This window comes from Cyclopterus lumpus, chromosome 19, assembly GCF_009769545.1.
Source record: "Cyclopterus lumpus isolate fCycLum1 chromosome 19, fCycLum1.pri, whole genome shotgun sequence".
NCBI lineage: Eukaryota > Metazoa > Chordata > Actinopteri > Perciformes > Cyclopteridae > Cyclopterus > Cyclopterus lumpus.
The window spans coordinates 4,945,470-4,961,518 of NC_046984.1; the positions used below are offsets into that span (position 1 = coordinate 4,945,470).

General features: G+C 42.6%; 1 protein-coding gene across 1 annotated transcript in view; it reads right to left on the bottom strand.

The window, feature by feature from the left end:
* LOC117748615 (ras-related protein Rab-26) overlaps nt 1-16,049 on the bottom strand; it is a 64,954-nt gene that overhangs the window by 16,240 nt on the left and 32,665 nt on the right. The window contains exon 5 of the mRNA XM_034558545.1: nt 11,836-11,888. Coding sequence (XP_034414436.1) covers nt 11,836-11,888 — 53 coding nt within the window. The remainder of the gene's footprint in view (nt 1-11,835; nt 11,889-16,049) is intronic.

Below are 16,049 nucleotides of genomic sequence, written 5' to 3' on the forward strand. Positions count from 1 at the left end.
GAAGCAAATATGCAATTAAAACCATTGAGAGGATCCAAAAGACAAAACATCGGCCTGAATGCAGAAAGTAGCAGCCAAAGGCCAACGCTCGTTTGCCTCTCGTTTCCTCTGCACAGGTTTACAGACTTATTATCGACTCCTTACATATAAGAACAGGTTTGAGTCTCTAATTAAACAATTGGGGAAATAAATAAATGTTCCAATGACGCGATATTTACTTGGTTTTCAAGTTTGAAATACAGGATATCACTTAAAATGCTCAAGTCCAGGCCAAGAAAGCATTACATTATGGTTACGTTTTACAATTGTTTGGCAAAAAAGTTCATTATTGGCCTTAGGATACCAAAAGATTTCACTAATGCAACATAATTAGACCTCGCCTCCCATACATTTCAACCGAATGGAAATAACATCTTTCACAGTGAAATATTTAGTCATATTGTGTTCAAATATAAATGAATAGTAAAAACAAAAAACAAAAAAAGATGCAGACAGAGAAGTTTGGATGAAGGCAGTTGTGTGAATCTGGGTTTGGTCCGCTGAGAGGAGCTGCCGGGTGTCGAGCCGAGCGGAGAGAGAGAGATCTGCAGTGTAGGCTGGAAGCAACGCTGCAGGCAGGTGAGCGGGTGGTACTTCGGCACTGATCACCATCCACATGCTCAGAGACCCCGCACACACACACACACCCTGGAGCAAACCCTGCAAATCTGCTGCATCTTTAAAAGAGGAATCATTCCACACAACAAAAATAAATCTATTGCTTCATGTCAAATCTAGCGAAAGAAAAACTACAGTTAACCGCTTTAAGACCTCTTTGTGTCTGCTGGGAAATGAAGTCCTTCTGTCGAGAAGGGACGGCGGCTCTAACTCTTATTGCATTAAGACAAATACAACGAAGAGGAGTCTGGCTAAACACACACGCGTATAATCCCACCGACGGCTAGTTGACTTCGGTTCAAACACGGGATGGAAAACGTCACCGACGTTGCATGTGCTTTGTATCCGTCCGTCAGAGTTTTACACTTCATTTCCGCCTCTACGGTGACTTAACCTGACTCGCCACATGGTTCTTTACGCAGAACCATCTGAGAGGCCGCGATTGAAAACCGTTCGGAAAAGGGCAGGCCCCTTTGAGAAAAATACTTCCCGGGGGAATTTATGAACCATCTGTCTACCAAACTATTGCACAGGCCCCGAAAAAAACTCGCCAGTTCTGATGCAACGTCTATGCTAACCTCTTCAGGGGCCGCCGCTGTTGCCGTGCAACATAAAACCAGACTGTTCTCCCCCAAAACAAACCGAGAATTGGTCAATTGTTCAAACACATCAAACAAGCAAACACAACGTGTTCAGGTTATCCTGACAAGTGTCACATGGTATTTACATTTAAGGAGGCGAGGCCCAAGGTGCATTGCTGTAGGATCCAATCGCTAATTCTAAAATGATGTTTGTGTGATGGGCGGAGAAGTTGAGCTTTGCACAACTTTGTGAAGAATTTCATCAGTTGGATCTTGATTGATTGGGCATTTTAACCCTCTTGCAATGATGAATGTGCAAGGGCAACACACACACACACGCACACACACAGGAGTGCACCTTGAACGGTTTCAGTTGAGAGCATGCTCATTAGAGACTTCCTCTAGCCGAGAAGACTGACTCTCTGCCAGCTGCTCTCAACAAATAGTCATTCAGGGTGTCTGTGATGTTGAGGAATGTTTGTTTTTAGTCCTTCCTTTATTGATGATGGTGTGTAGCAAATAGTCTTTTGGACCAGTGTGCATCACATGATTATGCATTGCCAAACGTGGCCACGAAACCGAAATAGCATCACAGACGAGCCCTGTTCCTGGAGGTTTTCATTCAAGACACTTAACCTTCAAAAAGACAAAATTGAATTTTTTTTTGGAACGACGCCTCGAACCATTGGCACCAGTGCCGTAAATGTATCCAGGAGACTTTAGTTGTTCTGCTTCAGGAAATGTTGAGGATGCACTCCCCGGAAGTCCAAACCAAGTGCAGACAGTGATCAGATACACTGGATTGGTACATTGATTGGTACTCGTTAACTGGATCAGGTATGGGCCAGATGTGACTGATCAACAGGACATACGATTTCCTAGTGACGACCATTACAGAATTTTAACAACACCATTGTATAACCTGATACAACAACATATTTGAACCAGCACGAAATGAACATTTGACGAATAAAGATCTCCACTTATAGTGAGAAAGTGATGTGTCGTTATGGGCTTGTGATACTTATCATATAAACGATCAGTGCTACCCAGGGAGTGTCCCCAGTATCAGGTAAGACCATAGCAAGTAAACGTAGTCATCGTGACGCCCCCTATTGGTTTGTGCACAGCAGTTTTGGAACCCTGAGTTTGGCAATTTTGCCTTTGCCATCTTGGATTATGGCCGTCGCCATGCTGTTTTTTTCGCAACCAATAAACAGAAGTTTATATTTGGAATGAGCAGGAGTGACATAGGGACGCCATATATGGCTTTGGTAGCGGTCCGCCCTAAAAGATACTCGATGTATGGTCTATTTTATAAAAGGGACCATAATTTACAAATTGAACAAATTGAACATTGTGCTGTATTGAAGAAGACTCACAACTATAGCGATTGAGACCATGAACTCATGTTTACAATGTTTACTGAGGGAATAAATCAATAAGTGAGAAGGTCATTTTCTCATAGACTTCTATACAATCTGACTTTTTGCAAACGGATGAGTCGCCCCCTGCTGGTCAGTAGAGAGAATGAGGTCGCCGGCTGGGAAAGACATGGTGGGTCTAGTCAACACTTTCATTCGCACTTGGTGTGAACAAACCTAAGATATACAGTAAGCTTTCCATGAAAAGGCAGAGAAGAAGAGACCTTTCCCTACTTCAGAGTGAGGCGGAAAAGACACGTATTTGCCTGCTGCACTCTCAGTCTCGGCGTGTGTTGGAGGATATACATGTGTGTGTATTACGGGTTGCGGTTAAAGCAAGCTACATTTAGCTTCATTAAACCAGATTGTTAAACACTCGAACATCTTCAGAAGGAAACCCTCAGACTGGAACTACGAATCAATAACAATACCGTACAAAGTACTGTAAACTAACTTTACTCTGGTAACAGAAACCAGAAATATCCACATTGTGGTGGCTGCCTACCTAGAGATGTCCAAATCCACTTCTTTATAATTAGATAGCCTTTTTCTTCACAAAACACAATGGGACTGAAATAGTGTGATTTTCACCTCTATAAAATGTTGCGTTCTGCTAAATATATGAAAATATACATAATGTTGGCGTGTACCACACGTGTAAATATGAGTTAATTTTTTTTTTATTCTTTCAAGACAATGCTCTGCTCTTCCTTTTTGCCCACTGGATTCCTGTGTTTGATGGACTCATTGATCCAGATGTGTCCAAGCCTCATGAAACAACCCTGTCACGCGGCTACTGTTCATTCAGAAAGAAATGGACCAGTTCCTTTCTTCACAGAGGCAAATGGGAAGCCAGTGGGCTCGGTGTGCTCAAAGCATCTTTCCGTTTTCAGATGCATTATATCTAAAATAAAAATAATATACAATAACAACTGAGGACAGAGATGATGAATGAATCGTTGAAAGGTTTCATTAGAAATCTCTGGCCGTTCATCATATTTGTCTTGTGGATTGTTTCTTTTTCGTGATCCTTTTCAGAATGTAAAAAATAGAGGAAAGGAAAAGGGAGTGAAACTTGTCAGGGTTTTCTTTTATTTTATAGATTATTATGCAATGGTTTTATTTCTCCGGCCCACTTTAGATCAAATTGAGCTGCATGTGGCCCAAACACATTTACTTTGACCCCCTTGGTTTTTGGGCAATATCACTTTCAAGAGCATGAGTGGGAATTTGTGCGGATTCTTTTCAAGGCCTTAAAATAATGCAATAACTCAACTGCAAATGGAGCCATTAAAGTTTCTGACAAATCCCCTGAAAGGCCAATTAGCATCCAACGACTACAAGCGACGTCCCAATCTCCTGCTCCCCGTCTTCTACATATTCATGAGACACTCGTCGGCCCGTTCACGCCGTTTTCTCACTCCTGTCTAATAAGCGGTGGGCGCGATTATGAGTAAACTGGCTAAAAATGAAAAAGAAATGCTATTGCTCAAGCATTCACTTCGGATTGGAGAGAGAAAAGCTTGGAGTGAGAGCCTTCGCAGGAGGCAGGAAGCATGACAAATAAACAGAGGGAGAAGAAGAAAGTGACACAAAGTGGGAGGGCTGGCGGGGACGTCGCGTGGTATGATGGAGAGGAAATAAAACCAGCATGATTGTGTGAGTAGAAAAGAGAGACAGACAGAAATGCGGAGAGAGAGGAAGGAGCTGGAAGGACGAGCGTTCGCTGACTTAGTTTGATAAACAGGCCGAGAGCTGGAGAGTGATTTTGTTTTTTTAGTGTTGATTTTCTGCTTGGAAAAAGACCTTCATAAGCAAAGCATCAGCACTCTCTCCTGCCAATCAGCGGAGGGTTTCTTTTCGTTGTTCATTCCAAATCTTTCTCGGTGTCCCTGCAGCTCAATTAGGTAGACTGGCACTGAGACGCATCGTCCATGTCGGTACGAGAGAAGCTGTGCTGCAAGATGATTGTTTTTCTTCCTGTACTTTGAGACACATCTTTTGTTGTTTAGTAAGTCTAATTTACTGTGATACATACCAACAGTTTGTGTCCCGTGTGAAACCGAGGCAAAGCCTGACTTATTTCTTTTGTTGTCTAAATTTAACAAGGTCAAGTTTGAAAACAGGCTGTATGCATGTAATGAGTTGAAACTGTACGTTTTCCTGTGAACACGCACGTCTATTTTAAAAGCAGCCTGCATGTAACAAGCGAAAGCTGACACTGAAAGCGATGCTACAGCGTCATAGTTTAAAGCGAAGCCTTGGTTTGAAGAGATGGGAGTGAGATTGTGTTGGAACGTACAGATGACCAATGTGTCTGGATTTGTAACTACATATGCATTCTTTGAAGCCATTTTTTCTCAAGTCTAACCTCAATGGAATATCAACATGTTGATAAGTCTGTTGTTAGTGCCGGAGATTGTTCCTGCTCACTGTAAAAACAAGAATTACCGCTATGTCTCCCCCAACATGTCACTTCTTCATTTTATCCTATTAGATTAGATTGGATTATTTGTATGATATTATCATATCACATGAATTTCTGAGTTCAGGAAAAAACGTGTTTTGAGAGGTCTTGACCTTTGCACCAAAATCCAATCAGGCCTTCCTTGAGTCCAAGTGGACGTTTGTGCCAAATTGAAATTAAATTTGCTCAAGCCTTTGGATGACATTGAGGACACAGTGAACTTTGACCCTAGAAATCTGATCAGTCCATCCATCAGTCCAGGTGGACAATCATGTCAAATTTAAAGAAATTCCCTCAACGTATTCCCTGAGATGTCACGATCACGAGAACGGACGAGAGGCGACAGTGACATTGACCACCTCAATCTAATCAGGAATCGATCACAACGAAGGGACAGAACAAAAATGCCTTTGTTGCTGGATCTTAAATCAAGACGTGGTCAGACTGCAAATCTTACCACGGGGGTGGGTTTTTTCTTTTCAGTACGAGTTAATTTGATCCGAAAATGGCAAGAGCAGCTAACGTTGCAATGAAACGAAGAGCCCTCCGGGACGCCGTGTGTGATTTGTCTTCGGGTAACTCTTCCGTTTGGCCACAGCTCCAGACGGGCACCACAGTCCATTTCTTTCCCCCTCCAAACATTCAGCTGGCCATGCGCCAGCCGACCCCGAGTGTGCGTCAAATAGATTTTTACTTTACTTGTTGTGGGAATCTTTTGAGCAACAAAGCATTCCTGCTGTGAAGAGGCTTTCAGTAATTTAATGATTTTTCTCTGTGGCCTCTTCTCCCAAGCGTGCTGGTCGATACCAATAAAACTGTGTGTGTGTCTGCGTGTGTGTGTGTGTGGCATGGGAGTGAGATTTCTCTAGCCAACATGGAGCCAAAGTAGCATTTGTAAAGCCTTGATGTGAGGTTGTTGTGCATGGATTCAAGGGTTTAAAAGGCATCCGGCTCCTTTATTTACATGCATGCAATAATACATACAGGATGAATATTGGAACATGGGGACAAAGAATCCAAAGAAAAAAGAAGTTGCATGAATTGCCCCCTATCATGTGCTTTCTTTATTTCATATTAACTTAAAGCTGGAGTAGGCAATATATGTATTGGTGTCATTGGGCCAACATTCCATAATAACCTTTCTGCATATTGTAATTCAAGCAGCCTGAGAGAAAGCCATACTGATGCACCTCCTCTTGTCTCTGGTTTTAGGCTTGAGAAAATGAGGGCTGTATGTACGAGTTGTTTTTTTGCCTCTTCCAGAAAACCGCCCACCCTGTCGAACCACTTGACTTACAATATGCTCGAAAGGTTATTTTGTCATTTTTGCCCCAAAAACTCAAATTTGAATCCGACCATTAATGTTGCCAAAGTGGGAGACGATCAAGGCCCAATCCAAAGTGTTGTCGGCGATGGGGGAAGTGATCGGCGCACCGGTGGTTAAGAAACTCGCAAAAAAAAAGAAAGAAGAGAATTACATGTGCAATCGTTGTCATGACAACTGGAAAAAAAATCAGCATTTCCTTGACCAATGAGGAACCTAAAGGTTGTTACAGATTGTGGAATCAGGCAGGGCGTTAGGTTCAACTACAGTAATGATAGAGGTTTATGAGGTGTGTGTGTGTGTGTGTGTGTGTGTGTGTGTCTGTGTGTGTGTGTGTGTGTGTGTGTGTGTGTGTGTGCACTTGGAATGTGCTTGTCGCCTTGAAAAGGTCCCGGTGCTGCTCTATTGATACGATTTCCTTGGTTTCTTTGTTGCGACAGGAAAACATAACTGCCACATGAAAAGAAGCCGCGATGGAGACCTCATCACCTTGAGCCCTCGATGTCGTGTACTGAACATTTAACTCATTCGCTTTACTGCCAGCAATGTTGCAAATTGATCGTGACACAACTGGAGCAAAATTAGAAGAATAGTAGAAGTGCGCTTAAAAGGGAGAAGGCACACTGCAAGATTAGGATTGATTGTTTTTTGTTCCGCATTTATCAGAATCACTGAGAGTGTCGAGAAAAGAAGGAAAACAAACTGGGATTAGTGAGAAGAAACGTGGAGGCAGGGAACAAGTGTGGAGGATAGAAAGCAGCAGTGGCCGTCTTTATGGTCACAGATGGTACCTGAAGAGGTGAAAGAGCAACAGAAACACATGGGAGGCAGAGGAAGAGAGGATGAGTGATGAGCACTGGGCACAGTGTCTCCATCTCTTTATCATCCAAATGCTCTCTTTTTTCCCACAGTCAGGGATAGATTAGATAGAATGCAAAGATTAGCAAAAACATCGATTTTGAATAATGTGGTTCGCACTACAGAAAAAGCTCCACCTTTTGGGAAGAAAACATATTATTATACAAAATAACCACGTGCCTTGCATTTAAAATCTTCATCTAAACTAGTTAACCGGTTACTTTAGATGAGAAGCACAAGCAGAGAAGAAAAACTCCAGAAGTTTGAAGGTAACATTAAAAAGAAATACTCAAACTACAAATACCTAGAAAAATGTACAGTACTTGAGAAAATGTTTTGAGTTCACCTTACCCAATGTACCCGTATTAAGGTGTGTGTGTGTGTGCGTGTGCGTGTGCATGTGCGTGTGTGTGTGTGTGTGTGTGTGTGTGTGTGTGCGTGCGTGCGTTTGTGTGTGTGCATTTTAGGCTTGTTCAATCTGTAATTAGAATTGAATAACATTAACATGCCTAAATTGCTTTTGCATGTGTGTGTGTTTCGCCGTGCTGAACAGGTGTGCTCTCTCTCCCCTCCAGAGGAATTAAAGCCGATACTGTATATTCACACACACACACACACACACACACACGCTCACTCGCTCGCACACACGCTCACTCACTCACTCACACACACACGCTCACACACTTATTCACACGCTCACTCACTCACACGCTCACTCACTCACTCACACACACATGCTCACTCGCTCACACACACGCTCACACACTTATTCACACGCTCACTCACTCACTCGCTCACTCACACGCTCACTCGCTCACTCACTCGCTCACAGACACGCTCACTCACACACACACACGCTCGCTTGCTCACTCACACACACGCTCACTCACACACACGCTCACTCACACACACACACACACACGCTCACTCACTCGCTCACACACACGCTCACTCTCACACACACACACACACACACACGCTCACTCTCACACACACACACACACGCTCACACACACACACGCTCACTCACTCGCTCACACACACGCTCACTCTCACACACACACACACACACACACACGCTCACTCACACACACACACGCTCACTCTCACACGCTCACTCACACGCTCACTCGCTCACACACACGCTCACTCACACACTCACTCACTCGCTCACTCGCTCACAGACACGCTCACTCACACACACACACGCTCACTCACTCGCTCACTCTCACACGCTCACTCACACGCTCACACACTTATTCACACGCTCACTCACTCACACGCTCACTTACTCACTCGCTCACAGACACGCTCACTCACTCACACACACGCTCGCTTGCTCACTCACACACACTCTCACTCACTCACTCACACACACGCTCACTCACACACACACACACGCTCACTCACTCACTCACTCACTCACTCACACACACGCTCACTCACTCGCTCACACACACGCTCACTCTCACACACACGCTCACTCACACACTCCCTCCCTCCATTAGCCTCCCACTCTGTTTGCGTCTGCTCTGGACCATTCGATCACTTTTGCTGCATGTGTTGTCACTTAAAATGGTAATAGGCTAATATGCTCACACATCTCTACAGTGAGAGAAGCAGAGGAGGGGGAGAATATGATAAAAACTACATATAACAAAGACAAATGATCAAAGGGACTTTGGAGGGGAGGAATCATTTCTGATAAAGGAAGATTTATTATCTGAGCCCAAAATTGTGATATTTGAGACGTGAAGTAATACACAGGCTATACAGAGACTAAAGAGAGTGCTATTGCGTCATAAATTCAAATTAGGAAGAAAAAAACCCATGTGGATGCCACAGGTACTGTGCATGGTCCGCCCATACATCACCTCATTTAGTTCCATAGTTCCAGTTTGACCACATTTTCTGATTTAAAATTATCAACACCCCTTCTGCTCCTGTGTTCTCCGATTGCTCCGATAACAATAGTACCCGGCAGGGTGATGGGAGACGCTCCTGTGGTTTTCAGGAATACTAACACGCAGTGACCCATGACCTGCCTGTGCCATTTGTGGCTGTGGGGCGAAGCATGTCACTGTCTTTTAGACTCATTCTATACCGCGATGCAGCCAGCTCATAGCACACTTTAGTGCATCCAGGACAGGGACCCAATAATGACATGATATACATTTAAAGAAGAGGTCATAGGACAATGTTGGTTTTCCACCACATACAGTGACAGACTGTGCTAAACCAGAATACATTTTTGTTCTATTATAAGGCGATTATATATATATATATATATATATATATATATATATATATATATATTAGTAGCAATACAGAGAGGCGCCTGAGCAAATAGAGCAAATGCAATGATTACATCTAAGCAGCCTATATCAATGATAATTGTGTTATCTGCAGCAACATTAACAAAAGTAACATGAATTTCAAACATTTTTGGACCACCCTAAGTTAGATCAGTCAAACCCATGTTCACAGGCTGTCAATCCACACCTGACAGTTGACAAAGGTAATGGAGTGAAAATAGAACATAAGAAAAGGCAGGCTAGCCTGGGTTGAAAGAACCGGCCTCGCCCGCTGATATTCCAGCCAAACATTACCTTAGCTATATCGAAATGCCGAACAAATTTGCGAGTCAATGATAACTTAGCGAGCTAGCATAACAAATGTTAGCTGGCTACTCGGACAGGATTTGTCTGAAAGAAATGGGACATTCCCAAAGGTGCCGTATCAAAGTGGCTTTTCGGTGCACCCAATCAATCCAAACTAGCACATGTGGCTGTTTATTGACTTAATCCAAGAGGTTAGGTGGTGTAGAAATGCAGGAAGTTGTTTTAAATAACAATTTATGGATCTTTACGAATTTGCTCACCCAATTTGAACATAAACATAAACCCATGGCAAACAGGCGGCATTTTAACACTCACCTATTAGTTTCTCAGGTGGGAGGCTAAAAGTCAGGGTTGATCCAGAAATATTACCAGACAGAAGAGCACTCTGAACAGTTCGGAAAAATGAGGTTGAAAAAGTTGACTTTGTTGCAAATTAGGATTAAACTTTTTCACCCATTGAAGGGCTTAAGATGAAAGATTGGACTCGGTAGAGAATATTTTAAAAGGTTGGTGGCCACACCATACAATCTTTATGGTAATTTCTTCTTATCTTGTGGTTTGTCTTAATCCTTAAAGTAATTTAAAATGCCACAGAACAAAAACAACCCTAGACACCAACTTGATGAGGGTAAAACAGCATAAAATGTTTGGTGTAATGGAGAAGAGACACACACACACACACACGCAAATGCATCGAACCAGACAGACGGCTATGGAGCCATTCCTCTCCTTGATGTGTGAGACACACACTCTTGTAATGGCCATATTCTGCCCTTAACTTCACTCTGAATTAATCAAAGGAGAGTAATGCACCTACAAGGGACGTTGGGAGAGACACCAAATGGGGCAGGAGATGGCCGGAAAATCACAGTCGGAGCAGAGACATGCTGCGACTACAAAGAGATGGGTCCATTAGTGGAAAAAGTGAGCTCTAATCTAATCATGTGTTGCCACTGTGGTCATCCATCGTTATACGAACCCTGCCCTTGAGTATGAGCGCAGTGGGACCTTTACACGTCACTTTGAGAACTTTCGTATGCAACTGCATGTTCGGCGGAAGAAAGACTTTCAGTGAGCACTATCCTAATTTACCTAAAATAATGTATGTTTCTGCTTTGTTTACATGAGGCGAAATCCGTTAACATTCAACGGCATTCGACTGATTATCTTGTTGTGCAAAGAATTACAATAACCCACAATTTGTGTCAGACAACGTGAATCTACACAGCTCTCAAACAGGTAGCATCCTCCACCTGCACGGCCATCTACACATTAGAGGGGTAATGCATGCGTATGTGGCACCAGGTATCATTGAAGATGTCACTGCAGCGATTGCAACCACCTAGGGATCATTGCCCCCTCTCAATTCAGGCAACCAGACAATGTCTTCGCTGGTATAAAGAGGGAAAATAGGGTGTTATCCAAGTCCTGAACATTGTTAATATACAAAATAGCCACTACATTTGATTTTCCGTCTCTTATCTGGATAGTCCAGACTAGCGATGCACAGATACTGACCCAAAATAGCTGGATCGCGTATCAGCGACAATCGGGCCAATCTAGTATCGGATTGCCAAAGAATGATCCCAGGCATAGCGCTTATCAATAAACACTGGTATCGGACTAGTACTCTGTATTGGCCAATACCCAAAGCCGAGGTATCGGGTTTGAAAGAGCTGACATTGTATCCCCATTCAAGACATCCCCCCATCCCCAGCATCATCTTCAGGCTCTTCCTCTGGGATTCCAAGGTTTACCCAAACCAGATGATATACAGAATATATAATCCCTCCAGCGCAAATGTATCGCATGCGCGGACCACCTCAACTTGCTCCTTGCTCCTTTCAGTTTCTACCAAAGAAGGGAAGAAAGGGGTGATAAGTCAGAGTGTGGTAGTTCTTACCCGGATGTTGTCAAAGGATGCTTTGTTGGTGACGTCATAGAGAAGGAGGAGAGCTGAGGAAAGACACAAGTAAAAACATTAGCAATGTTCCTGCACCTGACTGTTCCAACCACAATCAGTGATCTGATTTAGAGAGAGCCATGTTGTCAAGGGAAATGTTAGCAACCGATGATAGACTGCACATCATTCCACACTTTATATATTCTCGAATAGCCACAGTGACTGACTTAATAAACACTGATCATGACGAGTGTCATCGCCACGGTGCCGTGGGAATTATCTAAAGCCTGACAAAGAGTGAGAAGAATGTGAGGACATGAGAACGAAATGGAAAACTTGTGCAACGTGAAGTGAGCATGGCTCAATGTTGAGATGAATCATGGCATGACACTACATAACATGTGGAGCTGTCCAGGAGCTCCATGCGGGATTGGTCAGACTTGATGTCTCCCACCCTGCCGCCCCCCGCCCCCCCCCCCCACCCCCTTTTGCTCATTGGCTCTTGTGTGGATACATCACCTTCTGATCTGATGATCAGAGGGTGATGTATCCACACAAGAGCCAATGTTACAGACATAAAAGTCTCCTTGTATTCTCATTCCAATTATTGTTCACGGCATCATTTGCTTGACATCCCAGCCACAAAACCTTTTGAGGAATAAAATGCTTTGTAATTATGACTTTCATCTCTGCCAGAGTTTGTCACGAGTAGCAAACCTGTGAAGCCATTTATTTTCAGTCTCCTTGTAGTTATATGAAAAGCTTTTGATCAAACAACAGAGTTATCTATGAGCAATGACAAACACAAATTTGCATTGGTAGCTGATGTTATTTCACACCTACAGCATCACTGTCGCCTACACAGTAAAGACAGCATGCATAACAAAACAATAAGCAACTAAATTAAAGAAGAAGTCTTTCAGCCAGTTTTCTACAACACTGTTTTATGAGATTCTGCTTACAAATACTCATGGTAAATCCTGCAGTACTGGGAGTGTGATGTCAAGCTCTTTCCCATCTGCCATTATGCTCTACAAAGCAAGGTCAGTACCCACATAAAAGCCAAAAGGTACTGGGAACTAAGAAATCCTAAAAATTAACAAATAAAAAAAAAGGAATGGGATGCAAAGTTAGGCCTTTAGACATTTTGGATTTATCAAAATCAATGTAGCTGAAAAAGAGACATCATCTTTTTTATTCGATGAATTCTTCTCGGCTGTCAAACACTGCTGACTACATTACCTACAATGCAACTCTCTCAGATTCTGGTGTGCTATGCTAAAAGTAGCCTCAAGCTACTATCCTTATAAGCAGAGATGAAGACCTACGGCGGTCTGGTAAGAAATCTAAATGCATTCTGGCATCCTGCCAACCGTCAGCATTGGTTTCTTCGAACCATTGCCATGACCTTTCCCTAATTGTAGGGAGCTAACGATACTCAATGGGCATTGTCGTGAGATTGTTTGGTCACATTTTTTTCAAAGGTCAAGAATGGACTTTCAATCTTGAAGTCCTTAAAGTGCTGGACTGAAAATTAGAGCTTCGACAATTCCATGACAAATGGGCAAATATCTACTGATCCGATTGAAATCAACATTGACCTTTTGTTAAGACCATTGAGGTAGTTTTGGTTGCTTGAACCTGACCAAACCTTAATCACTGAGGTGGCAGATCAGAATTACGTCAATTAATCTTTGCTGTATGACTCATTTGAAGTTTTTGGGAGGCAAAGCCAAACACGTTTTTGAACTTGTCTTTTGGGCCACTCTTTCAAAGTAACTTTTCAATAAATTATGTACATTTGTGAAATCAATCAAAAGCACACCATGTCCTGTTGTTTGACCTTTGAAAAAAATAATAATAAAAAACTCTGGATCTCCACCACTGCTAGCTGAGCAAAGTGCTGAGCTCTCCCTGTTCAACACAGCATCATTAGTATCACACTACATAACCACCCATGTGAATTACAATTACCTCTGACTGCACCACGCTGCCATGCAGGATAATGTCACCTCAGGTGTTTTTTAGCTGGAGGGTGGGCATCATAAAGCTCTGTCAGACAGAAAAACTCATTACACTTACGAAGGCAAGTGTAACTAATTTTCTCAGCTGGATCAACTCTCACTTGGGATGATTAGTCAAACTTATTTACATCCACGGCACCATCTTCTCCTTTACTTACATCACTCCCCGTCCTCATTCCAACACTGTTTTCTAACCCCTACGTATACCTCCTGTTTCCGCCCGGTCCTCTGCACCCCTCAACCGTGGCCGCATTTTCACCAATCTATTTTGGCTGAAGCCCTCATTTTGTTTGTTTATTCCAGCCAGAGAAGTCCGTGAAGGGTGTTTAATGAGTGGTTATCACCGTGAGCTGTGTCAAATTGAAAAAACACATTGGGTGAAGTGACAAAAGATTGCAGTGTGAGGACAGAGAGAGAGGGAGAGAGACGATCTGCCCCATGAGTTAATTTCCTCTCGCGTGGCTCTTGTGTTTATCAACCACCATAAAATCTGAGTAAACCACAAGGAAATGCTGTCTTTCGCCCTCCCCTAATCCAATTAGGGACAGAAAAATATAGAAGGTGGTGATCGTGAGAGAAGGACTGCAGGTGATGCAGACAGGCAGAGACAAAAAGGTGAGTAACATTGACCGTGCGAAGGCAGACAGACATTTTGATGGATCGACCTTTTAACCTCAACGAGAGAGACGAGACCATCATGGCAAGACAGATATGCGAATGAGACAGGCTGGCGGGGAATATAAAGTGCATTCCTCTAGAATTTAATAATAATGGCATGTTTTAAGATGAGGGGTGAAAATGATAGGGGGATAACGTTTATTTGCAACATTTTTAAAAAGTAAGAATATTTGGAATTTGAATGAAATCAAGTGTTAAGCTGCACCATCTGCTGAGCAAAAGTAGTGTTCTATAGGATGTGTTTTCCTTACAAGCAACCTTGCTCTTTAATAAGCAAAGGCACAACCAAACTGCTTAAAGCCGGGTTATTCTTCAAATTAAAGCTTGGGTTGGTAACATTGGAGAAACCAGCAAGAGTATGTAAGCGCAGTGTCTAAAAGTCGTAAATCGATCGAGAAAGCCGCCAAGTAGGAAACACTGAAAGACCGTCTCTTCCGCCTCCAAAGCCACTCCCCCAAAAGCATCCTTACAAACATAATTATAGTAAAAAAAACGAAAATGACTATTGTTAGTACTCACAGCTGTCAAGCTAGCATCTTGTGGATAACTTCAGTGATGCACAGTGAGTGCACAGGCAGAATAAGAGCAGGCAGGCCGGCAGGTCTAATCAGGCATCCAATCAGTTAATTCGGCCCAAATGAAATGATTGGTTGATGGCTTTACATTCAAATGCCTTAAGAATTAAAAGGTCCTTGCTCTTTGAAAGGTTGTACATGAATTAATATTATAATATAGTATTTATTATATTGGATGGAAAAAAATATGGTAGTAAAATGACAGTAACATTGTTTATCGCAATTAACAAAAGTTGTTCTAACGGACATTTACTGAAAATTGTATTCATATTTTTGTTTGATGCCATGTTTTCTGCTCCATGTTTATGGAAACGGAAACAATAACACTTCCATCCCCTTGCATCACCCACATGTGACACATATTATCGACTACAAGATTTGAGTTTGTGAGCCACTCCCCCCTTGACTATGAAGTGATCCATAAAGAGCACTGCCATCCATCGTCTCTCAGATGATAATCTGTGGACATAATCACTGGCTGACCTTGGCTACTGCACTTCCCTTTCATGCAAGTCAAATAAATAACATGGTATACTCATAAAAATATAAGTGAGTGATGTCATGCGGTTATATAGTACGCATCCTTAACCAAAGCCCAGGCATCTTTCAAAAAGGAGTATTACAGGCAAAAACAATGTTACAGCTGAACAAGAAATTACACAAAATGTAGCTAGCTATAACGTTATTTTCATGTTGCTGCCTTGTACTTTTATTTCGCTACATCTCCAGGGGGGAAATTCTTTACAACAGCTACATTTTGGGGGAAATATGAATGGTTGGATGAGAGGATTGACACCACTTTCATGTCTGTCCACTACATATGAAGCTAAAGCCAAGTGATGGTTAGCTTAGCTTAGCATAAAGACTGAAAGCAGGGGGAAAGCGATAGCACAACTAGAAGTGACAATATAAAAGTAAAAGGATATCATTTAGTATG